The 25,594-nt window shown below is 38.7% G+C and overlaps 4 protein-coding genes across 6 annotated transcripts in view; all 4 read right to left on the reverse strand.

The window, feature by feature from the left end:
* Positions 1-535, reverse strand: part of vaspb (vasodilator stimulated phosphoprotein b) — a 51,735-nt gene extending 51,200 nt beyond the window's left edge. For 2 of the 3 annotated variants that reach the window (XM_062060482.1, XM_062060481.1), the window contains exon 1: positions 58-534. In XM_062060482.1, coding sequence (XP_061916466.1) covers positions 58-62 — 5 coding nt within the window. In that variant the 5' untranslated portion in view covers positions 63-534. Of the gene's footprint in view, positions 1-57 lie in introns of all 3 variants that reach the window. The other variant, XM_062060483.1, reaches the window with a different exon arrangement.
* A 12,309-nt stretch (positions 536-12,844) lies between these two features.
* snrpd2 (small nuclear ribonucleoprotein D2 polypeptide) lies at positions 12,845-15,395 on the reverse strand. The gene is made up of 3 exons (XM_062062095.1): positions 15,260-15,395; positions 13,260-13,439; positions 12,845-13,181 (listed from the first exon to the last, which is right to left on the reverse strand). Coding segments are annotated over exons 1-3 (357 nt in total). The 5' UTR covers positions 15,262-15,395; the 3' UTR covers positions 12,845-13,006.
* Positions 15,396-16,004: 609 nt separating this feature from the next.
* Positions 16,005-17,682, reverse strand: LOC133658435 (forkhead box protein G1-like). Its single transcript, XM_062060484.1, has one exon. It carries the CDS (start codon positions 17,568-17,570, stop codon positions 16,740-16,742), a length of 831 nt encoding a protein of 276 aa, XP_061916468.1. The 5' UTR covers positions 17,571-17,682; the 3' UTR covers positions 16,005-16,739.
* A 134-nt stretch (positions 17,683-17,816) lies between these two features.
* polr2i (RNA polymerase II subunit I) lies at positions 17,817-25,468 on the reverse strand. The gene is made up of 6 exons (XM_062060485.1): positions 25,275-25,468; positions 25,060-25,114; positions 21,438-21,511; positions 19,038-19,112; positions 18,115-18,166; positions 17,817-18,009 (listed from the first exon to the last, which is right to left on the reverse strand). The coding sequence occupies exons 1-6, from the start codon at positions 25,334-25,336 to the stop codon at positions 17,947-17,949; spliced, it is 381 nt and encodes a 126-aa protein (XP_061916469.1). The 5' UTR covers positions 25,337-25,468; the 3' UTR covers positions 17,817-17,946.
* Positions 25,469-25,594: the final 126 nt, after the last annotated feature.

The raw sequence follows: 25,594 nt of genomic DNA on the forward strand, positions 1-25,594 counted from the left end.
TAATGGCCCCAAACAAGAAACACAATGAACATGAAGGGATTTCAGTCGGTTACTAACCTCATTGTTTGGCCGGAGTGCAGCTCCTCTCCTGGCGGGCAACTTTGGGCTCACTTGAAAGCGGAAGCCCCCGCTGATTAAAGTCAAACAAGCCCAAACCCCTTAAACGCGGAGATATTCAACGGGGGTGAAGTCGCATCTACACCCGCAGACGGGGTAGCTACTAGCGGGATAAACCGAGCACACCTCGACGATTTCCTGGTTGTGTGGCGCTGGGGAGGAGGAGGGGGAGTGGATACAGTAGCGGAGCGGGCTTGTCAAGTCAAATCACCAGCTTGGGTTCTACTACGTCGGAAAGAAGCGAAGATACTGTCCAAAGAGCGGAACAAAGTACACATAAAAGTACACCTTTCTAGTCCCCGTCCGTTGGACTTGTTTAGCTCCTACACGCTCGGTGGGTCCGTGAACTAGTAGCGGTAGTGTGACCCAGCCCCTCCGGCTTCAAAGAGGTCCATGAGGTCCTTTGATGTGTTCACAGCGCCTCGGACAACGGACAATTCCTTTTATGAGTAAATAAACAGAATTGTTGCGTTGATCCAGTTGAAACAGCCTTTTTAAAACACACACACAAAAACAACTTGATCCAGGCAGATGACAAGATGTTTTTATATTTCTAATTTTGTAAAAAAAAAAAAATAATAATAATAACAGGCTTTTTATGAAGACATTTGCAAATATACTTTATTTCCCATAATGCTCTACTTATGCAAGCTTTGAAAATGGAGGGAATATGAGGTTACATTTAGAGTTTAAATTATTCTAAAACCTTTAAGTGTGACAAGTTCTTCCTGTTTAACAAATCTCTTGGTTCTGCCTTTTAGAAGTTTTAATGAACATTTTCCATTAAACTGCTTGTTTATGTTCCCTTTTTAAAAAATATTTTTGTAACCTATAACCCACAGGTGTCAAACTCATGGTCCGGGGGCCAGTTCTGGCCCGCTACATCATTCTATGTGGCCTGCGAAAGCCTGGAAAAAATGGGTTTCAATAAAATACTTTTAATTATTTTAGTTTTTTTACTGAATGCATTCATTCTTTTAATTTTGACAAAAACAAAATGCATATTTTAAGCTTTAATATTATCTGATCATGCCAATTATATTATTATATACTGTATTGCACAACTACATGTGAAATAAAAACCATTAGTTAAATATCTGCTTGTCAGCTTTATTTATGATTTTAAAGCAAGTTATACATTTAAAAAATCTAATAATCAATTGCATATGCACTTTGATTAATCATGATTAATCACCGGTTATTACCCGCATGCATAATGTAAATTAATTTTTAAAAAGCGGCCCTCTGAAAGCAGGCATTACTGCGATGTGGCCCTCAATGAAAATGAGTTTGACACCCCTGCTATAACCCTTTGAGATCTCCTGATGATGGTTGTCTGTTTTTTTGTTTTTTTTTACAAAATTACAAATGTAAAAATACCCTGTATAACAAAGGATTGTTGCACTAATCCAGTTGAAACCCCATTTAAAAAACTAAAACCATATTCTGAGGGTATGATAGGGTATTTTTACATTTTTAATTTTGTAAAACAAAATAAAGTCTCAAACAGACATTATATACTCTATAAGACAAAACATTGGTGACCAAGCTTACTATTATCAGTGTTCACAGCATCAACATGTCAACTTTGTCTTGTTACATTACATCTGATTTAATTTTTTGCTTTTAAGTTATTATCATTATTATTGTATTTGATTTAATTTCTAAAATGCAATTAAAACAAATCTCCAGGCCGGCAACTGGCCCCCAAGCTGCACTTTGGATGACCCTGGGATTTTACGTGTTTACTTTTGCATTTTGACTCAAAAACTTTCTCTTGCCTCAATTGGTTTATTTATTGTCAAGCACAACCTCACTTGTGTGACTATACAGTTTTTTTATTTTTTTATTTTGACATTAAGTATTAACAAATTGGGCCTAAAATCACTAAAACCTGACTAAAATCAGAGTAGAGAATTTATTTTATTGTGTATTAACAAATTGGGCCAAAAATAATTAAAAAAATTAAAACATCTGCGTAAGAAAATTGTTTATTTAATTTACTGTTATTTAATTGGTTTTGTGATGGAGCTCTTAACTCAAAACACTTGTATCTCAAACCAACATCGCCTATTGAATTGAATTAAAATCCATTTAATCAGGCTTGGCCCCCCACAAAACAGTACAATTGCACAATGTCTTTTAAAAACAAAAACAAACTTTTATATAAGAAATATTGAATAAAACCAATACGACATAATGTAGTACAAACAACTACAGTAGCTTTATGTAGTAATGCAATAATAATGTACAGAATTTACCTTGAAGAGTGGACTTCTACGGTATCCCCTTCCAGCTGCTTCTCTGTCAAACACATCATTAGCAGCTGTAGTTTTCATGGATAAATGTCCACCGTTTGCATAATATTTTAACATTCTTGGCTTCTGCTTCAGTATGGTGCAGACTAGCAGTGATACGCTCGAACTAGCTAGACGCTCGATCATGTTTCTATGAATATCATCCACTTCTTCTCATGACTGTCCTTCTCGCTCACATTCTGCCTTCCAATGGTTGGAAAAACTCATTTCAATCTTTAGCTATAAGCTACTGCGAGCGGGTAAAACCGGATATTTTGGTCTGATCTTACAGGATTCACTGTGACATTTACTAAGCCAACTCATGGTGGGGATGCTTGTAACAAAAGATTTTCGCTTGCAACTTCAAGCATAGAGAGACAGCTTTTATCTCAAAACACTCTTAAGTTAAGGTACCAGTGTACTGTACAAATGCAAACAATTACAAAATGTTGTTTACCACAAGAAAGATGAGTATAACATAATGAAAACATCCTAATTGGAAACGTCAGGCTCATGTAGGCAATCATTTCACACCTTGACGGCAGTGTTGGCTAACTCTTGCCCTTCACCATCTGCAACCAAACTGCTTGTAATTCTATGATTAAAAACTTGTACGCAGTGTGAACACATAGATGCTTCTCAACTGGTGGCCCAGGGGCCAAATCCAGTCCGCAAACAACATCCAACTGGCCCAAATGTTCAAACCTGATTCCTTAAAAGGGGCACCATTGTCATATAAAGTTGGTATGGTATGGTATCTAAAGGATCTTTAACTAGCATTTGTTTAGTACTGTGGGTCCTTAAGAACATTTATTGACTTGTGTTCTCCTGCGGGCGATTAAAGAAAACATTCATGTTGTTTTGTAAGTTAAAGTACCAATGATTGTCACACACACACTAGGTGTGGTGAAATTATCCTCTGCATTTGACCCTTGATCACCCCCTGGGAGGCGAGGGGAGCAGTGAGCAGCAGCGGTGGCCACGCCCGGGAATCATTTTGGTGATTTGACCCCCAATTCCAACCCTTGATGCTGAGTGGCAAGCAGGGAGGCTGCGGGTCCCATTTTTTGTAGTCTATGGTATGACTCGGCCGGGGTTTGAACTCACGACCTACCGATCTCAGGGCGGACATTTTAACCACAAGTGTGTGCAAATTGTAAAGATACAGAGGTGTTATGTGCAGGTCATCATGTAGTTACTTTTTCTGACTGTCTCAGACAAAATGTGCAAGACAGCGGTTAAATGTGGTTCTAAGTGGACAGAAATTTTTTTAAATCCACTGTATAGATTAACTTTTTTTAACACTGGTGTGATGGAAATGTGAATTAAAAAAAACATAGCGTTCATTTTCGTTTGGTCCTGCCTGAAGAGTTCTATATTCCAACTGTAGTTTTGGCTTGTTTTAATAAAGTGACTGTTGATCCACCACCTCCTCGTCATCCTTTTGACTACAAAAGCGCCAGTATTTTATATGTATTTTAAATTTTATACACAGTAAAATCTGTGAGTTTTCTAAGTTCAGTCGGGATGTCGGTAGAGTTTTTCGCAGAATCCTTTAGATTTGCCGTTACCCAGTGGTGTGCCGTTAGGGCCAGCAAACCCTTCTCTGCTGGCCTAACATAAATCATGATCATAGATTAATACAAGTTAATTTTAATCTAATTTCCATTAAAGAATTCATCATATTCTTTTCATGTCTTATTAGGCTCCAAGTGTTGCTTGTTTTTACATTAGAGCTTTTGTCCAATCAGAATGCAGCTAGCTTGTTGCCAGCGCTGTGTGAATTCTGCCGGATAGACAGTTGCGACAGCCAATCAGATCACGAGTTGTTGACAGTAGCCAATCTAGGTAGCCTTACGCTAAACGTGACTGTGATTGGATTTTCACTTGTCACTCTTAAGTGAGAATCCAATCACAGGTTGTAATTTGCGAAAAGCAGGTAGGGGCACAGGAGCCATACAGAGAAATCATTGGTTCTCACTTTTTTAACTCACAAATAAAAAGTCCAAATATTTAATTCATTTATTTTTCCACATTTAATATGTTCTTTACAATTATTTTAATTTTGACAGTACCACGTAAGGTATGTTTTAAATGCTGATGCGAGTTATTGATTTTTAAATGTGCCGAAATATAGCCTGTTTTGTACACTGTTACGGTGATCCAATGGCCAGTAGTGCACAAGTGTGTTTCTGTATAGCATTTCTTCGACCTTGGTCATGGGGTGACATAAATTATGGTATTTTGAGGGGTATTTATTAAAGTCGGACTAAGTAGGACATCACTGAAGGCCTAGGTGGGAAACGCACAGCCCGCCACTGCCGTTACCTTATGACTCAAGTAAAGGTAAAAAGTAGACATCTAAATACTTATGTTAATAGGAGTAAGTATTCAGAGAAAAAGACTACTAAAGATCTGAGTAACCAGTGAGTAGCTTCTAAATCTGAAGATACTGGACTACAACCGTAGTTGCTGTGTACATATGTGAGAGACATGTAGCCCTACAAAAGATACACATTTTATACTCACTTATGACGTTATAACAGGGCTAATGTTACCCTACAACTTACCACAACATGTTTTCTCTAGTTGGAAGTGTAATTATTGTAGGCTGAAATGTGAACATTTCTACTTGACACAGATGACAGCGCATGATATGAATGTTCTTTTTTCTACTTTGTAGGGAAACATTGAAATGTTTTGCTGTCTCGCCTGACAGTGTGTGGTTTGAGTGCGGTGATGTGACTGCCAGGCTCCGTTGGATCGGTGAAACGTAGTCACGTGACAGTAAAGAAGTCTTTCTCCAAGCAGTAGTCATTAGATTATAAATAAACATTGTGATGATATAAATACATGTAGCGATCAGAAGTGACCCACTTCTGATTATTTTGTACTAGTGTAACTGTAGTTTAACAGTTAAAGTGGTGTTTTTTTAGTAGTGTTCAGTTCAATTATTGCTACTTTTTGTGGTGATAATGAAATACCTTAATTTTGACGTACAACACCTGTGACATAGAATATCTTTAAATGGCGCTTTTGCAGTAGATCCTTAAAAACAGCAGATAGCAATGTACATTTGGATAATCCTTGACTGGTGTTTTTTTATGGTAGTTTGTCCTGAAAAACAGCACAGAGATAACTCTATTATTATAATCAAATTACTTAGAAAGCTTGTATATTACCCACACACACAATGAATGAATGAAACTTGGATTCATTGTGATACTGACCCTTCTAAAAGCATTCCTAGTCTTTAATGGGTACACAAGTGGAAGTTAGGAGGATGAGAAAGGAATGCATTACCACTGCATGGCATGTGTAACATCCACAAACTCACTGCAGGCTGCGCGCACACACACACACACACACACACACACACACACACACACACACACACACACACACACACACACACACACACACACACACACACACACACACACACACACACACACACACACACACACACACACACATTCTTGTATTTGTTACCTTTTTTAGACCTCCAGAAAATACCTACCTCTTTAGGACCACCCTTTCTAGATATATAAAGATTTGTATTTACAACATTAATAATATATACCTACGATGCAAATATTAAAAAAGTAAGCTTTTAGTTAATTTTTGTTTGTTTGTACCGTATTTTTTGTACTATAAGGCGCACGTAAAATAATTTCATTTTCTCAAAAATCGGCAGTACGCCTTATAACCCGGTGCGCCTGATGTACGGAATAATTCTGGTTGTGCTTACCGACATCGAATCAATTTTATTTGGTACATGTTGTAATGATAAGTGTGACCAGTAGATGGCAGTCACACATAAGAGATATGTTTAGACTGCAATATGACAGCAGCAAACAACACCAAAACTTTAAATGTTCCATTGAAAATAAAGAACATTACACACGGCACTCAAAAATCTTTCAAAATGGTTTAGTGTGACTTTGAAGCCACACCGCTTGGTGGATTGTCAGCCCATTACAGCTACCGTAGTCAGAGATACAAGAACTACCATTAAATGTTATGTAGACCACAAGGAATTATTTTTTTATTTAGAAAAAAAATCATAATATGACCCCTTTAATATGCCTTATAATCCGGTGCGCCTTTTGTATGAAAAAAGACCTGAACAGACCCGCTCATCGGCAGTGTGCTTTAAAATCCGGTGCACCCGATGGTCCAGGAAATACGGTAATTGGTTTTCAATCATCATTATTTACTTCAAGTTATTACAGTATGTCCCTATATACATATTTTTGTATTAATTTTGGCCAAAGGGGGCGCATTTCAATTTCTTACACACACTTATTACATATGTTGGCCAGAGGGGGAGCGCTTTTAAAACAGACACAGTCAATTTGAAAAATCCCTCCTTTTTGGGACCACCCTACTTTTGATAGATTTCACCACCAGAGGTGCAAAGGAGACATTCTCTATTAGATGCAATGGTTTTCCGTATTGGGACTATGATTTCGGTCCTAACTTTTTCACCGGTCCTCATATGGAAGGTACTTTTCCTTGTTGATGTCTCAAGAAGGGTAGAAGTACAAGAACACACACACACACTGCTCTGACCAACTGTTAAGCGTAGCATTTTCAAGCAATGCATCCCCGACTGTAGCCCAAGGCTATAGTCCAATTTCTTTCCCTTCACTGAGTGTGCACTTTTGCAGATATAATAACAAATAGCAGACATATCATATGTGGTGACAATGGTGAGCGTACGCTGGAACATGTTGTCTCAAGTTACATTAAAAAAGTTGGTTGACTTCCCAGAAGAGTATGGTCACGCGTAGAACATTTTAAATTTGACAAACAAGTCAATGGCGTTTTAAAATCGTGTTTTTATCATCTTCGTCTTTTAGCAAAGGTAAAACCATTTTTATCTTTTAACCTTTTTGAACAAGTCGTGCATGCTTTTATTTCAAGTCGCCTAGACTACTGCAATGCACTTTATGCTGGCATTAGCCAAAAAACTCTCTCCCGGTTGCAGTTAGTCCAGAACGCGGCAGCACGACTTTTAACAGGGGCCAGGAAACGTGAGCATATAACCCCAATTCTTCGGAGTTTGCACTGGCTCCCTGTTCATTTTAGAATTGATTTTAAATCCTTGCTGTTTGTTTTTAAAGCTTTACATGGACTGGCACCTCAGTATATCTCGGACCTCATCCAAATTTACACTCCTGCGCGCGCTCTGAGGTCCGAGAGCCAGCTCCAGCTCGTGGTGCCCAGGACGAGACTTAAAACCAGGGGAGACAGGGCCTTCTCTGTGGTCGGCCCTAAACTCTGGAACACTCTGCCCCTCCATGTTCAAACTGCTCCCACAGTGGAGTGTTTTAAGTCTCGTCTAAAGACCCACTTTTATTCTTTGGCTTTTAACACTACGTGAGTTGTGTGGTCTTCTGTCCTCTGTTGTCCTGTGTGGTTAGGGTTAGGGTTATAAATTTTGATGTCTATTTTACTGTTTTAATTGGTTTCACCCTTTAAAATCGTTTTTAATCATATTTATTTTTTATATTGTCTCTGTATTGGTTTTCTATTCATTTATTCTTTTCAGTCATTGGTGTAGCATAATATTGTTTTTAATATTGTTTTTAATACAGTTTTTAATATTGTTTTTAATATTGTTTTTAACATGGCTGTGCAGCACTTTGGAAACATTCTTGTTGTGTAAATGTGCTATATAAATAAAGTGGATTGGATTGGATTGGATTGCAAGAAAGTCATGGCATAATTATAAGGTTTGTGTCTTCACCACGACTTTATTTCCACAGCGTGACGTCAATCGGTCGTTTTCCTTCACAGCTGGCTGTCTGACAGTAAGGTATGGAATTGGGGGAAAAAAACAATACAGCAAGGAAGACTCTGAATAAGATAGTAAGTCATTTGAACATGTTGTAGAGGAGACAATCGTTTTATCCAATGTACAGCTAGATGAATAATATGACATAAGGGACCAGTGAAGGCAGAATATAACTGTTACTTTTTTATTTATTTATTTACTTTTTTACTTACTATCTGGTACACTGTGACCACTATCGAGGACAATTTCAATACAACCAAATAAAAACCCCTGTGCACTCCTAGAGCTCAAAACGGGTATTAGATGTGTTCCTTTTATATGATTATCATTAGTGGCCTAAAATTTTGCCAAGGATTTTTTTTCTCTTTTACTTTTTAATAAATGTGTCTTTGATTGCAACATTGTTATATTATGGTTATGGTGTTAGTTTATTTCAAACATGCCTACGAGTACAATATGACACAGCATGTACCAAAAAGTAGGAGGAAACAGAGCATATCTACCCCTTTTCTTATCATAGCAGTTCTTAACACATTTGTTGCAACACAACAGTGAATAAATAGACAAATGAGTAATGTTCTTATTCATCAAGGTCATTTGTCATCTCAGGGCGTTCAATCGATCGCAACTCGACTGCTTGGTTTGTCTTGGAAGACCTTTCGCCGCTCATCTGAGTCGGCGTCATCAGTTCATGCTCATAGACTTAGATTGGTCAGATCTGGTCCAGCGGCTGGTACCAAAACCCCAAATATTTGAACTCCAAAAACCAGGAGAGTGTGCCTGGGCAAGGATGGATTCGCCCTATCGTAGTGAGAAAAACTGCTTTGATGCAAACGAGCAATCTTCACTTTCAAAGCCAACGACATTGAAGTCATTGAAGTGTAATTTCCCTTCCTTGGCATTGATGTATTGTGTGGCAGAACGATCGCTGTAGATCGACTACTACCAGTCCAAAATAGTCGGAATCGACCAGCGTAAGCATTCCATTCAGTTGTAAAGAAATATTACAAATGGGGTTTTGGCACCAGTCGCTGGACTAGATCAGACCAATCTATGTCTATGAGCACGAACTGATGAAGCCTACTTGGATGAGCGGCGAAACGTCTTCTAAGACAATCCAAACAGTCCAGTTGCGATCGATTGAATGCCCTGATATAACAAATGAGTAAGTAAATGATTATTAAATACACGAATAAACATTAAAAAGTTCTCTTCAATACTTAGAGTAATTTATGGTTCACATTATGAGATAATTACAATGATCTATTTTTTAAATAAAGTTCAAGATGCTGATCTAGATTTTTTTGCTTTGTACTTAGTGCACACTTTGTTTTTGAATAGTTTCTTAAACTGAATCATAGTAATACATTGATTTCTTCCCCCGATCCATTCCATAATTTCATTATACATACTGGTATGCTAAAAGGTTTAGGTATTTCTCTTTTGTTGAGAAGAATTGTTGGACGTTCTTGGTTAGCCCGTTATAGTTTGTTTTGTACAACATCTTAGGTGTTAGCAAATGAACCAAGTCGTTGAATTTCAATATTTTTGATTCCATAAGTAAAGGTTTTGAATGTTTTTTTAGCCAACGTTAGGTATTATTCTGACTGACCTATTTCTTAACACGGTTAGTGAATAAAGTGTACTTTTGTAGTTACTTTCCCATATTTTTGCACAATAACTCAGATATGGTAACACTATCGAGCAGTAGAGAATATCGAGGGATTTTTGGTCCAGAACACCTTTTGCTTTATCTTTACTATTCATTATTGACGCATCTCTTTTGTATATATAATACACACACACACACACACACACACACACACACACACACACACACACACACACACACACACACACACACACACACACACACACACACACACACACACACACACACACACACACACACACACACACACACACACACACACACACACACACACACACACACACACACACACACACACACACACACACGACTTGTATGAACTCAACCAAGTCCTGCCTGTTTTCTTTCTTTCTTACTTGCTCAGTAAGAATATTTTTTGTCTACTTGTTGCTGTAACAAAATCATGAATTATGGACCTTTCCAAGTCTGTAATTACCTAGCCTCAAATATTACACTTAATTTTTTTAGAAGTATTGCATTATACTTAATTCCATTATACGTAGCATTATTTTTTGAAAAAACTGAAAAATTGTTGACTTATGACACTTTTGGATCCTAAAAGTGCATGTATTCAATTTTAAAGTTACAGAAGGGTTAAATCAGGGGTCCGAACATGCGGCCCATGGGCCGTTTACAACCCTTTGGCCCATATTTTGTGGCCCTCTGCTTAAGTATATAATTACAGCACAACATACACACATTGAGCAATACAAGGAGTAACTTCCTGTAAGCAAGCGGAATGTTGCAGACCATCTTCTACGGAACTCAACAGTATCAAAATACATAATTTTTACTTTCGATTTTACATTTGTAAAGATTTAAGGCCAACCATAGCTCAGGGTCACTATTATAATTGTTGGTAGAAGTGGTTAACTCATGTAGTCACATGGTTAAAACGGGATTGTGAAGTGAATACTTCGTACCAGGACCCACAAAATAAAGTAGACAATTGAATTTTGTCAGAGTTACAGGAGCGCTCTGCTGTTTTTAGGACCCTCCGCAGATAAGCTAGTCAAAAATCATCTTTATATCATGATTTTGAGAATATGCTGCAGTCTCTCAAGTTTAAAAAAAAAAAACTGAACTCACGAAAAAACAAGGACCTAAAACGGCACCTTGAGGAACACTATAGTAACATAACTAAAGAATTTGAGCAAATGACTGACTACATCTGAATTAAACAAGCTAAAGTAACACCTTAGTTACATAAAACACATTACGGGTAAAACATTTTTAACTGCCAAAGAGAGAAGACTTATAGGGGTGCATTGAGGAGTTCAAAATCACAAGTTTGAACCCCCAGTGTTCTATTTGCTAGCAAGGTTGCATGTCAATGCAAGGATCTGCCAATGTGCTTACAGTGGTCCAAGTTCTGCTGTACAACATGCACACTATTGTTTTAGGAACTTACTGCAAAAACGTTTGTCTTCCAAATGTTTTACTGAACTCAGGGGGCCTTTATGGTGTCATTCCCAGGCTGGGTTTTGACCCCGGGGCGCCAGTTGAATAGAATTGGTAGAAAATGGATGGATATGGAAAAGGCTAATGATTTCATTTATGTGACTATCTGACACCAACATCTCATTTCTACATGCATTATAATTATTCAATAACAATATAACTTCAAACGAGTCCAAAGCAACACACTTGTGTAATACCACCGCAAGCCGCTAGATGTCAATATTACATAAGTACAGTTTAACAGTACTGTGCTGGCAATACATATATGATAAACTTAACAAAAACATGTTTTAGGGATGAACAGTATTTTACTAACCTGTAAGTAGCGAAATGTATTTAGATTAAAACATAATTAAAAAAAATATACAAATGATTACTGTTTACCAACTTGCTAAAAAAACAAAAAAGCTTTTGATATTTTTCTCCAGTGGATCTTCTGTATGTGAGTGTCAGGGAGAAAAGCTCTGGCTCACTTAAAGAAATAGTTTTGAGCGCCACTGATTGGTATGCATGTACTAGACAGTCCTACACCCTGAATATGTATTAAAGCAATGCATCTTTTCCAGAATTGTGTTCATGGTAGTGATAGTGTTTTTAAAAGTTGTGACAAGAATTTCTGGGACCACACAATCTTAAGTATCACATCTTGAAGATCAACCTGTTCTATTTCCTCAGAGTTTAGGTTGTTTACTTGAAATTTGCAATGCCGCTGAAAATGTGTGTATTTGACCATCCTGTATTGGACATTAAAACATTTTTATGTTTATTATTTATCATCTACTCACTTTGCTGTGTTTGTATGTTTACACATCCTCTTCCTGGTGGCGTTGACACCCAGGCCGTGGTCCTGCTTGGAAACAAACTGGATCCGTTAACGGCGACCATCACTGTCCCTGCGGGGTGTCTTGTTGCTTCATTGATGCCTGACTTGATTGCTATCATAATCACACTTCCCCCATTGCTCTTATTTCTTACCCACTTAATAAAACATTCCTGCTCATGGATAGATCACCCCAAAATCCGTGGAACTACTTTGAGGGGCCGTTTAGTTAAAATGACAAGAGAATGAATTACTGCTACAGTATTATATGACTAGATTACACAAATGCTTAAATTGACGGCATTAATAAAAAGCGACCATTATCTTTGTATCTTTCATTGGTGGTAAATAAGTTGTTTAAATGCAAGCATGGATGTGAACAGATATCAGCTGTATTCGTAATGTCGTATTACAGAATGTTCGGTCACAGGAAGGCAAGCTTTGCTGTTCAGCCATTAAATGGTGAACTAAGGGCCGCATTGGAGAGCGATAAATGGTGTGAAGTGACAGTCAGCACATCTGCTCTCATTAATAATGCAGCCAGTCTTCAAATGGCAGTTTGTCACGTATTGACAGTTGCTGAAATCAAGCCTGACATATAAGAGGCCGCAAGGGGAGTAAAAGGGCGACAGTGGGGAGCTACTCTTGCATACAGGGACAGTGACAATTGGATATACCAATCATTTGTTTTTTATTAAAATGAAAAATACAGAAGGCGGCTGTCGGCAAATGAAAGTATTGTTTCCTTTGGGAAACAGAACAACACTAACTAAAGCAAAATGCTTTCATAAAGGAAAAAAAAGGGACCGACCCTGTGACTCAAGCTACTGGACAGTTCATTTTCCTGTGATGAGAGGATTTCGCAGCACGACAATGACCGAATCGCCCCTGAGAAACATTTTAGAGATGTAGCGATCCTTATTCACAGGCTTGGACTTTTTCTTTCCTTTGCCACTCTTTGGAACCTCCGTCCACATCTCCTTCACATTCTCCAGGACCATGTTACAGTGCCTGGAACAATAATAGACCGCATATAGATATAGAAAATGTATTATAACCGGTCAGCCACAATTAGTTTTTCAGGGGTACCTGTCAAAAGCTTTGACTCTCCCAAGCAGCTTCTTATTGTTGCGGCAGTTGATGAGGACTTGTGTGTTGTTCTTGACTGACTGGGTGAGCACAGACAGGGGGCCTGTGTTGAATTCCTCCTCTTCACGTTTCTGGAGTTCCTCAGGAGTCATTTCGGACTTGGGTTTGGTTAACAGACTCCTACAAATATAAAACCACAAAGTGTGTCAATACACATGGGCATACAAAACAAGGGCTGCAACAACTAATCGATTAAATCGATTAAAAAAATAGTTGGCGATTAATTTAGTCATCGATTCGTTGGATCTATGCTGTGCGCATGCGCTGAGGCTACGTTTTTGTTTTTTTAACCTTTATTTATAAACTGCAACATTTACAAACAGCTGAGAAACAATAATCAAAATAATAGGGGTGTAACGGTACGTGTATTTGTATCGAACCGTTTCGGTACGGGGGTTTCGGTTTGGTGCGGAGGTGTACCGAACAAATTTCCACACGGACATATTAAGTAGCGTACTGCATGTTGTGTAAACAATACTCAAAATGCCGGACATTTGAGGCATTTAAGAAACTCCGCCCTGACAGCTCCGCAAAAGAGGACATGTCCGGTGAAAAGAGGACATATGGTCAGTCTATCCTAGCCCGTTAGCTGCTAGCATGCTAGCAAAAGAGGACATTTTCGGTGAAACCGATCGCCGCCCCGGGCTAGGTCCTGACCATACGTCCTCTTTTCACCGGACATGTCCTCTTTTGCGGGGCTGTCCGGGCGGTGTTTCTTAAATGCCTCAAATGTCCGGCATTTTGAGTTAGGGTTGCGTGTATTTTCAATGTACTTTCAGGGTTAAGAAGGTTAAAAACAAAACAAATTGGGCGCGCAGCAGCATTGGTGAGGGAGGGGTGGAGACAGAGAGAGCGAGAGAGTTGTGATAAACGCGCATGCATCGATAGGCTCTGCTTTTTATCAATAGATTTATCAGATTACATTTTTTATTATCTATAGCAGGGGTGTCAAAAGTGTGCATTTTTGTAACATTTTCCTTGTTTTATTTGGCAAGTTGAAAGAACATGGCGCCAGTATGCTGTTTTTTTTCTCAATAAAATACTGGAAAGGATAGAAATGTAGTTTGTCTCTTTTATCCGATTATCAATCGAAGTAATAACCGACAGATTAATCGATTATCAAATTAATCGTTAGTTGCAGCCCTATACAAAATACTGCACATCTTACAACTGATATATCATGTCATATCAGGCCGTAAGACTCTTGAACACATCATAATAATCCCCTCAATTCCCCCCAAAAATTGATTAACTCGCTGGAATATAAAGACAATACAACATACATCCATAAACGTGGATGCATATGCAAAAGTGCAATATATTTATCTGTACAGTAATCTATTTATTTATATCTGCACCTTATTGATTTTTTTATCCTGCACTACCATGAGCTAATTTCGTTCTCATCTGTACTGTAAAGTCCAAATTTGAATGACAATAAAAAGGAAGTCTAAGTCTAATCATTAGGTGTCTTAAACGTATCTGAGGTAAGGCGGGCAATGTAAAGCAGTGATACAATGCGCTATTGTAGCCACATTCTTTAAGCAATGATTGACTATCATTTTATAAACTTAATTAGTGATTCCTAAAACGCACTGATTTGCTCGTTAGAATGACTAGTAGAATAGCATCAGGATTTATGTAAAAATCACAACGTGCACCAACATTTTGTCGCCAGTTAACTTGCTTCGAACTTTTAACCGGTTGTAGTGCCAGAAGTAAGAACGTCGCTTAACAAGGTAAACATGTAATTATAAAACCACATTGTAAATGCAAATGAATAGCATACAAAGGACGTGCTAGCTGCGGCTAACTAGCCCTGTTGAATTATGTTAGCTAGCTAGCAATGCTAATTTCCACGTTACGAAAAGCTGAACGCCGCGTAGTATATAATTAAAATGTGATATAGATTTAGTTATTATATTTCCAAAGACACTCACATGGTTGCTGATAATGAATTTGTCCAAACAGTATCCCTCACGACGCCTCCGTGTTATCAACGATTTTGACGAGCGTGGAGACGCGACACACGACTACTTCCGGGATTTGAGCGCCTCAGTTTGAAGAGCTTCCGGATCATTTCTTACGTCATTACGGACGAATATGTCATGTAAAAATACTATTTAGATTTACACTGTATGAAAACAATTTTGAAAAGGAATTTTACCTTTGCAACCTCATTATACTATTGGCTAAGTTTTATATTCATAAATGTAAGTTTCTCAATACCCGACCTGTTTTTTGTGCCTTTAAAAAAGAATTAGAACTCTACGTTAAAACACTCTACCTCTAACAACCAAAAAGCTGTGAAAACGATGATGCCGTGTTCCAACTTTAAGTTATTTACTGAAATTGAGTGAGCCTATGGCTTTGAATTCACAGCCCCCTGGCGCTGTTTTGTACGGTTTTTGTACTTACTTTGATTATTATTTCTCAATTGTTTGTAAATGTTGAAATTTATAAATAAAGGTTTATTAAAAAAACTAAACAAAAAAAACGTTCATGTAAAAATGATACATTTGTTATTACTATGACTTACAACTTTTGCAGAGTGTCGCTATAAAGACTACCAAATAATGGTCAACTATTTGACGTGAAAATAAGAGATAATATATAATTTTGAGGGGATCCAACAACCGTAAACAGGAACATCAACAAATAATAGATCAAAAGTACTTTATTGGGTAAAGGTTGCATGTTCAAAATTATTTTTACTACAAACTACTGTGATACAAGTGTCTCATGCAGGTTTAAGCACAATTTGTTTCCAGCAACATTAAATAAATCTTGCTAATGTATGAATTAATATATTCAATGACATAACATTTCTTTTTATGAATACACAGTACAAATAGTCTTATGTTGGCAATATAGTTCAGTCACATACAGTGTCAACATTATGTTTTTATAGAGCACCAAAATCTAAATAAGTCAACTTTTCAGTGAGAAAGTTCATAACACATAATGATTAAAAAAAATGTCACAGCATGAAAACACTGTACATAAATTGTATTATCACAGAATTAAGTTTGAGTTAAAACGAAGTTGTTTTTTTCCAAAATAAAAGGCATTCACCAATACAGCAGAAAAGCAATTTGACCTTCTTGGGTTGTATTTCAATCACAAAATGTACTCATAACACAAGCAATTTTCTTTCTCGTATGATTTTTTTTCCTAGTTAAAGACTCAACTACTGTATTGACAGGAACAGCTTTAACATTATATTAACACTTTGGTATTGCTTACCTGCATATACTTCCAGATAATGCACAATATATGTTGAATGGAATACAAATACAACCTTATAAATGAAAATAAGGAGTAACTATTAGGATACCAGTATGCTTAAGTTCAATTGAGAAACGTCACATGATTACTTTCAGCTTTTTTTAAATGCTATTTTTCAATCATATTTCATTATTACATAGAACATGCATGGGAGACTGGGTGGCGGTACTTCTGGAAGTCACCCCAGCATACCCCCAGGTCCATTGTGCAGCCATTGTGGCATGGATTGTATGGTATTTTCTGCGGGTAGAAGTATCTGGCATGTCCCCCTGAGACTACGCCGAGGGGACAACGATCCTGCAGAGACCAGGCGCATGCTGCCGGGTAGGATGTGGAGAAGGACGCACAGCCCGGTCCGCTATCAGACATACCCTGGTGCAGGAGCGGCGTGGCGTGGCTGGAGAAGCCGGGGTGCAAGTAATTGGTGCGTACTCGTGGCGTCTGCAGCGGTACCGGCCAGTAAAAGGATGCACTGGTGGACATCACACGGACCTCTGCTCCTTTGGATGCAAACTTGTCACTGGTGCTCCTGCGCCGTAGCTTCCCTGAGACACCCCCAATGAAGAGGTCCTTGCTGCAGGAGTCCAACATCCAGTAGCTGCCTTTACCCGGGTCGTCGTAATGGCGAGGTACTTTGACAAAACACTTGTTAAGACTCAAGTTGTGCCTTATGGAGTTCTGCCATCCTTGTCTGTTGTTCCTATAGAAAGGGAAGTTGTGCATGATAAACTCATAGATGGCGCTCAGGGGGAGTCGCCCTTCAGGACTCTGGCGGATGGCCATCATAATGAGAGCGTTGTAACTAAAAGGAGGCTTCTCCCCTTTTTCTTTCTTTCTCATCGTCTTCTCGTGAGGAAAACATGGTTTGGTTCTCTGCTCCTCCTTGTCATCGTTCCACAAGAGGCTGCTGATGCTGAATGAAGACTTGTGGCAAAAACTATGTGCTACCTTGGAGGTCTGCATCCTTGTGAGGAGAAAAATTATCCAGTGGCTCCGAGAGGGTGTCTGGTGAGGACCGAGTGTTGAAAAGGAGTGCGTGAGGAGCCCAAGGGAGCCTCTTTTTAATGCGCATGATCACAGCTGCACGCTTGTTGCCTGCTTGTTTTCTAAATCCCTTCTTGCTCAAGATGCTCGCTGAGAATGTCTAATTAACATGTCTTATCCGGTCATAAATGACATAAGCACTAAGTTAATAACTTAAACACTTGATGGGAAACAACTGATTATTTTAATAACAATAAAAAACATGGAAATGACTGCTGTTTAAAAAATACTATTAATAACATTATATTCAAAAAGGTAAACAAATACAGGACCTCCTGATGGCTGAAAACCAGCTTTATTCGGTCCATCTATGTCCGCAGTGAGGGGCTGTGCAGACGTAGTACAATCTCATAGCATCCTGTGTTGGGAGGAACACATTCAAAATGTGACAACTGGCAGAACACAGTATTGATACATATATTGTATGTTTGTAAAATTTGGCAAATAGTAACGGCATTATTACCTCAGCCTTCATACTGTGGGACTGGAAAAATACTGCCTCCTTGTGGCCACATCTAGGGAGAGACCATTGTTATTTTGTGTACTTGCAAACACATCTCCTTCACATTTTTTCAATTTATTTTAAATATACTGTTCATTGGTTTGAATGCATGCAGAAAAATGCTGTAAATATGTCAATCAACAAGTCAGTAAGACTCTCTGTCCAAGCTGAACAGACACAGACTGCAACAGAAGATCAGGTCTGCTGAAAAGATCATTGTGTCGACCTTCCCCCCATCCAGGACCTATACCCGTCCAGGGTGAGGAAACACACAGGTCGCATCTGTGCAGACCCCTCTGACCCAAGTCACAAACTGTTCAAAAACCTCCTCTCCGGCAGGCATGACAAATAACAGTATGCTAAAACAACCCGTCAGAAGAACTGTCTTTCTGCCCCAAACTGTCACTCTGATAAACGCTAAACAGTCACAGGGTGTCAGAACTATTGCTGTGAAAAAACCATTGAACTAATTTGTGACTGGGAACGTACAAACTCATGTTCACTCCATCATCCTTTTGCTCTATAAACCACGGCACTATTATCTTATTAGCCTTGCATATATTGGCTAATAAGTACTTGTTTATATTTTAGTCATTTGTTAATATTTATTGTTTAGATTGCACAAAAAGAACACAGCCTACAAAGACAAATCCCTTGTGTGTTGAACATACCTGGCCAATAAAGCTGATTCTGATTCTAAAGGGCAGAATGAGGGAGTTTTTGATAAAAACATGTCTTATGACAACATGAAATGTAGATATTTTTAAGAAAATTATTCCTAGTTTTAGGGCACTGGTGTTTAAATGCCAGGCATGGAGAAACATTGCTGAATAAAGCTGAGTGGTTGGGATTTAAGGGGATTGGCAAGAAAAAAAAAGACTTACTTGGGGCAGGGATGGTCTTCTGTCCGTGGCAAAGTTGGATCCTGAGATACATCTGCGATGATTTGGGTCAACTCACTGCACGTAGATATATGATGGCAAATAGTTAATAAGTTAAAATGGTTTGATGATACAACATATACAGCCGTGGTCAAAAGTTTACATACACTTGTAAAGAACATAATGTCATGGCTGTTTTGAGTTTTCAATAATTTCTACAACTCTTATATTTTTGTGATAGAGTGATTGGAGCACATACTTGTTGGTCACAAAATCATTCATGAAGTTTGGTTACTTTATGAATTTACTATGGGTCTACTGAAAATGTGACCAAATCTGCTGGGTCAAAAGTATACATACAGCAATGTTAATATTTGGTTACATGTCCTTTGGCAAGTTTCACTGCAATAAGGCGCTTTTGGTAGCCATCCACAAGCTTCTGGTTGAATTTTTAACCACTCAGTTCAGCTAAAGTTGTTGGTTTTCTGACATGGACTTGTTTCTTCAGCGGCGTGGCGAAGTTGGTAGAGTGGCTGTGCCAGCAATCGGAGTGTTGCTGGTTACTGGGGTTCAAACCCCACCTTCTACCTTCCTAGTCATGTCCGTTGTGTCCTTGGGCAAGACACTTCACCCTTTGCCTCTGATGGCTGCTGGTTAGCGCCTTGCATGGCAGCCTCCGCCATCAGTGTGTGAATGTGTGTGTGAATGGGTGAATGTGGAAATACTGTCAAAGCGCTTTGAGTACCTTGAAGGTAGAAAAGCGCTATACAAGTATAACCCATTTATCATTGTCCACACGTTTAAGTCAGGACTTTGGGAAGGCCATTCTAAAACCTTAATTCTAGCCTGATTTAGCCATTCCTTTACCACTTTTGACGTGTGTTTGGGGTCATTGTCCTGTTGGAACACCAGTGTTTCCCACACATTCATTTATTTGTGGCGGCCCGCCACGAAAGAATTACGTCCGCCACAAATTTAAAAAAAAAAAAAAAAAAATATATATATATATATATATATATTTTTTTTTTATTTTTGTCCTGTCCAGCTTCTCAGGCAAATCATATAGTTGATGTAGATGCCCATATAGGCTGTTCAGATTTACTTTACAAAAGAGAAGTGTAGGATACTTCTCTTGTTGCCTTATTTGTATTTGACCACTACTGTTTTCTGTTTATTTGTTACTGACTGTGGCAGGACACCTCTGCCTCTGTTTCACTTTATGTTGCTGGTAAATAATATGGTTGTAGTAGTAGGCCAAAGTTAAACTATTTAGTATGCACTAATTAAAGGGGCAGAGCTTTAAGAGACATTTTAGCTTTTATATTTTATAAGATATATTTTTTGTAAGAACCACAATTAATAAATATATTTCAGTGAATAACTTATTGTTCAAATCTGTATATAAATATGTACATAAAGTGTTGTAATTATATTGTAAAATGGATGAATGGATGGACGTTTAAAACAAAACTGTTATTAATTAGTAAGTATACATTTTTTGAGCCTTTTTAGAGAAAATCATACAATTGTAGTACATTATGCAAATTACTCGATGATGTCATGTTGACCACGCCCATAGCCACGCCCCCACCGCCACAGGTATCTTGGCAGTTTATGGGAAACACTGAACACCCAACTGCGGCCAAGACCCAACCTCCGGGCTGATGATTTTAGGTTGTCCTAAAGAATTTGGAGGTAATCTTCCTTTTTCATTGTCCCATTTACTCTCTGTAAAGCACCAGTTCTATTGGCAGCAAAACAGGCCCAGAGCATAATACTACCACCACCATGCTTGACGGTAGGAATGGTGTTCCTGGGATTAAAGGCCTCACATTTTCTCCTCCAAACATATTGCTGGGTATTGTGGCCAAACAGCTCAATTTTTGTTTCATCTGCCTAAATCACGCTAGAATTAAGGTTTTAGAATGGCCTTCCCAAAGTCCTGACTTTAATGTGTGGACAATGCTGAAGAAAAAAGTCCATGTCAGAAAACCAAGAAATTTAGCTGGACTGCACCAATTTTGTCAAGAGTGGTCAAAAATTCAACCAGAAGCTTGCCAGAAGCTTGTGGATGGCTACCAAAAGCGCCTTATTGCATTGAAACTTGCCAAGGGACATGTAACCAAATATTAACATTGCTGTATGTATACTTTGGACCGAGCAGATTTGGTCACATTTTTAGTAGACCCATAATAAATTCATAAAAAAACCAAACTTCATGAATGTTTTTTGTGACCAACAAGTATGCGCTCCAATCACTATAAAAAAAAAAAAAAAAGAGTTGTATAAATTATTGGAAACTCAAGACAGCCATGTTCTTTACAAGTGTATGTAAACTTTTGACCACGACTGCAGCTAACAGAGCAAAGCAAATGGGTGGAATCGCTTAAAATGCATACTTACTCAACCTCATGGGTAATCTTGTTGACATAAATACAGCTGTTGTCTGCCTCTTGCTGGTAGTCACAATTCCTGCACTGTGGGGTGAGATATACTTCATATTTAAAACGTCAAAAAATGCACCCATGTTATTACTGATATGCATGATCGACAGGTCATTTAATTAATTAAAAAGTAGCCCAGATTCAAACACTGCACATTTGTCTGTATTTTGAAGCCAAAGCAGATCGGTAGGTTGTGAGTTCAAACCCCGGCCGAGTCATACCAAAGACTATAAAAATGGGACCCATTACCTCCCTGCTTGGCACTCAGCATCAAGGGTTGGAATTGGGGGTTAAATCACCAAAAATGATTCCCGGGCGCGGCACCGCTGCTGTCCACTGCTCCCCTCACCTCCCAGGGAGGGATCAAGGGGATGGGTCAAATGCAGAGGACAAATTTCACCACACCTAGTGTGTGTGTGACAATCATTGGTACTTTAACTTTAACTTAAAATTGATTATTTCAACATTGGCGGTAACTTATAAAAACTGAGAAGGGCTGAACTAAAATGGCACCGAAAAGGAAATCATATACTGCAGATTACAAGCCGGACGTAGTGAAATATGCAGCAGAAACGGCGATCGAGCAGCAGAAAGAAAGGAAACGGCGCATACCAGAGGCGACACTGGGGAGGAAGATTTCATTGGATTTAGTGATCGGGAGTGACAGATTGTTTGGTAAACGTATAGCATGTTCTATATGTTAGTTATTTGAATGACTCTTGCCATGATGTGCTGCGTTAACATACCAGGCACGTTCTCAGTTGGTTATTTGTGCGTCATATTGTCACGTGGGGGTCGCATCTTTATGCGGGATCGTTCCTCCATTACAACACGGACAACTCCGGACGAAGGCGTAAAGGTACGAGATGGTTTATTTATAATAAATAATACACCGTACCAAACAGACAGAACAAACAAAAGAAAAGCGTGCCGAACGCACAGGAAGCTAAGGAAACCACTTAGCACAGAGTCTAGAACATGAAATACATAAACGTGATTGTTGCTTAATAAGGAAGCCAGGACGAGTGAATAGAAAGGCAGGCTTAAGTAGTGTCAGTGATGGCAAACAGGTGCGCGTCGGGAACACAAGCGGCAGGTGAAAATAATAAGTAACCATGGTAACAAACTCAAACAAGGAAGTGCAACCAGGAACTGAGGGAGTCCAAAACTAACAAAACATAACTAACCTAAACATGATCAGGACCACGGATCATGACACATATAACGTACACTTATTCAGCCTGTAGTTCACTATTCTTTATTTATTTTAAATTGCCTTTCAAATGTCTATTCTTGGTGTTGGATTTGATCAAATAAATTTCCCCCAAAAATGCGACTTATACTCCAGTGCGACGTATATATGTTTTTTTCCGTCTTTATTGTGCATTTTCGGCCGGTGCGACGTATACTCCGGAGCAACTTATAGTCCGAAAAATATGTTAGCAGCATTTGTAATTTGTAGCATCATTTGAAAAGTCACCCGCTAGAGAATGAAGAGTGCTTGAAACGCCGCATGTTAACATCTCCGTTTGGTGCCACACCCACAAAATGCCCTAGCAACCATTTCCAGATCAACACCCTATGAAAAAAAATAGTCAACAACAGAAGGATATAACGTCCGCAGGAACCTACCACATAGCGAAGGACATACACTATTTGATTTCCTATTATGCAGCTCATTTTTATTTGACACTTACTGAAATATCTTGTGTGACATCATGCACAAAAGTGCACTTTATTTGTTTTAAACTATAGTAGTGGCGTTCTGTACAAAAAGTGCACTTTAATTTAGTGTTGTTTTGATATGTCATCTTAGTGACATGATGCACAAAAGTGCACTAATAGCTTGTTTTAAAATGTCTCTGACAATCTTGCACTTTCTGTTTTGGAAATGACATGAATGTTTGTGCCACTGCTTAATAACTGTTTCATAAATACAGTTTTGGTAAATTGACTTAGTTGAGGTTTCCCTCTCTGCATGAAAGTTTAAAATGAGCATATATTAATGCAGTATGAAAAAGAATGTTTTAATGTAGACACATAGAATCATCATACTGCTGTGATTATATGCATCACGTGTTAATTCAAGGCTAAGGCAAAATATCGAGATATATATCGTGTATCGTGACATGGCCTAAAAATATCGAGACATTAATAAAAGGCCATATCGCACAGCCCTAACTCCTACTGTCTTTCAATATTATAAGTAACTTTCCCAGGTTCCATTTTAGAGGCTAATCTTTCCTATGATAAAATGGCAACCAAGGTAATCAAAAAGGTCAACCAACGAACGAGATTTCTCTATAGAATCTCATCTCTGGTCAACAAAAGCACCATGAAGATTCTAGCGGGAACTCTCATTCAACCCTTTTTCGATTACGCATGCACCTCCTGGTACCCTAGCACCTCCAAAATCCTCAAATCTAGACTCCAAACATCCCAGAACAAGCTAGTCAGATTACTTCTAGACCTCCACCCCAGATCACACCTCACTCCTACCCACTTCTCCAAAGTGGGCTGGCTCAGGGTGGAGGACAGAGTAAAACAACTTGCACTGAGCCTAGTCTATAAAATCCGCTACACCTCCCTGATAAATGATAAATGGGTTATACTTGTATAGCGCTTTTCTACCTTCAAGGTACTCAAAGCGCTTTGACAGTATTTCCACATTCACACACACATTCACACACTGATGGCGGGAGCTGCCATGCAAGGCTCTAACCAGCAGCCATCAGGAACAAGGGTGAAGTGTCTTGCCCAAGGACACAACGGACGTGACTAGGATGGTAGAAGGTGGGGATTGAACCCCAGTAACCAGCAACACTCCGATTGCTGACACAGCCACTCTACCAACTTCGCCACGCCGTCCTGATACCGAAGTACATGTCAAACTACTTCCTTAACATAAATGACCGCCATAACCACAACACCAGAGGGAGCTCCACTAACCACGTTAAACCCAGATTCCGATCTAACAAAGATCTTAACTCATTCTCCTTCTATGCCACATCAATATGGAATGCACTCCCAACAGGTGTAAAAGAAAGGGCATCTCTATCCTCCTTCAAAACCGCACTAAAAGAACACCTCCAGGCAACTTCAACCCTAAACTAACACCCTCCCGTCCTCATCATACCTCTTCGGATTGTAAATAATCAAATGTAGACACTTTTTCTTATACTTTCTGATCTCTCTCTCTGTGTCCACTACTTGCTGTACATATCCTACCAAGTCAGTCCTACAGTGTCCATTTCTCTGATGATGCAATTGTTGATGACTGAAGTGTTGATACCAACCAAACTTAACCCCCCCCCCCTCCATATCCCACACCCCAGATTGTAAATAATTCAATGTATATAATTTGATGATTATCTTGTGTGATGACTGTATTATGATAATAGTATATATCTGTATCATGAATCAAATTACGTGGACCCCGACTTAAACAAGTTGAAAAACTTATTCGGGTGTTACCATTTAGTGGTCAATTGTACGAAATATGTTCAACCTACTAATAAAAGTTTCAATCAATCAAAGACGTCATCAGAACATGACATGCCTGTGGCGTCACACAAACTTACCGCATACAGCAAGATACGATTCTCCTTGTCTTCTTTTGGATACAACATGTTGTTACTGGAAGACAAAGCGGCTCTATTAACGTAACCATCAGTTTAGCGTACAATGTATGACTTTAGAGTAGCGTGCCACTTTAAGCTAGCAGTGGCTCTTTCACTAGCTTGCTAAGGCAGTTAGCTAGTTTTAATTCAACCAAGGGCACTTGCCGCAAACCCACCATTCTTGACAAAACCGGATCCCCACAAACCCTGGCTCATATGTCCCGGTTTCCAAATCCATTATAATGGTTTTAATTGATGCTAAATAATAAAAGGATACCAAAAAATAATTTCTACTGCACGTTCAGCAGTGAACTCGGAAGACGCTGCCACTATGCGTTTGAAAACAGACAGTGTGCGCATGCGTGTACTTTGATAGAATCCTTTAGTTTTTAAACAGCGCCTCACAGTGGTGGGAAGAATAACTGCAGCATAAGTTTTTTTTCCCAAACTATTATTAAGCAGGTCAGCAGAAAAAATACAACGTTTGCGACTATCA

Source organism: Entelurus aequoreus, linkage group LG10 (genome assembly GCF_033978785.1).
Source record: "Entelurus aequoreus isolate RoL-2023_Sb linkage group LG10, RoL_Eaeq_v1.1, whole genome shotgun sequence".
Classification (NCBI taxonomy): Eukaryota; Metazoa; Chordata; class Actinopteri; order Syngnathiformes; family Syngnathidae; genus Entelurus; species Entelurus aequoreus.

Excerpts from the sequence above, each read along its gene's own strand:
- snrpd2 (XM_062062095.1), bottom strand. Across the intron at positions 13,182-13,259 it reads AGAGTCAAAGCTTTTGACAG|GCACTGTAACATGGTCCTGG; the intron begins GTACCCCTGAAA and ends TTATTGTTCCAG.
- LOC133658435 (XM_062060484.1), bottom strand. The coding sequence starts at position 17,570 with ATGCAGACCTCCAAGGTAGCACATAGTTTTTGCCACAAGTCTTCATTC.
- polr2i (XM_062060485.1), bottom strand. The coding sequence starts at position 25,336 with ATGGATTTGGAAACCGGGACATATGAGCCAGGGTTTGTGGGGATCCGG. Across the intron at positions 21,512-25,059 it reads ATCGTATCTTGCTGTATGCG|TGCAGGAATTGTGACTACCA; the intron begins GTAAGTTTGTGT and ends CTCACCCCACAG. Across the intron at positions 18,167-19,037 it reads GAAGACCATCCCTGCCCCAA|ATGTGGCCACAAGGAGGCAG; the intron begins GTAAGTCTTTTT and ends GTCTCTCCCTAG.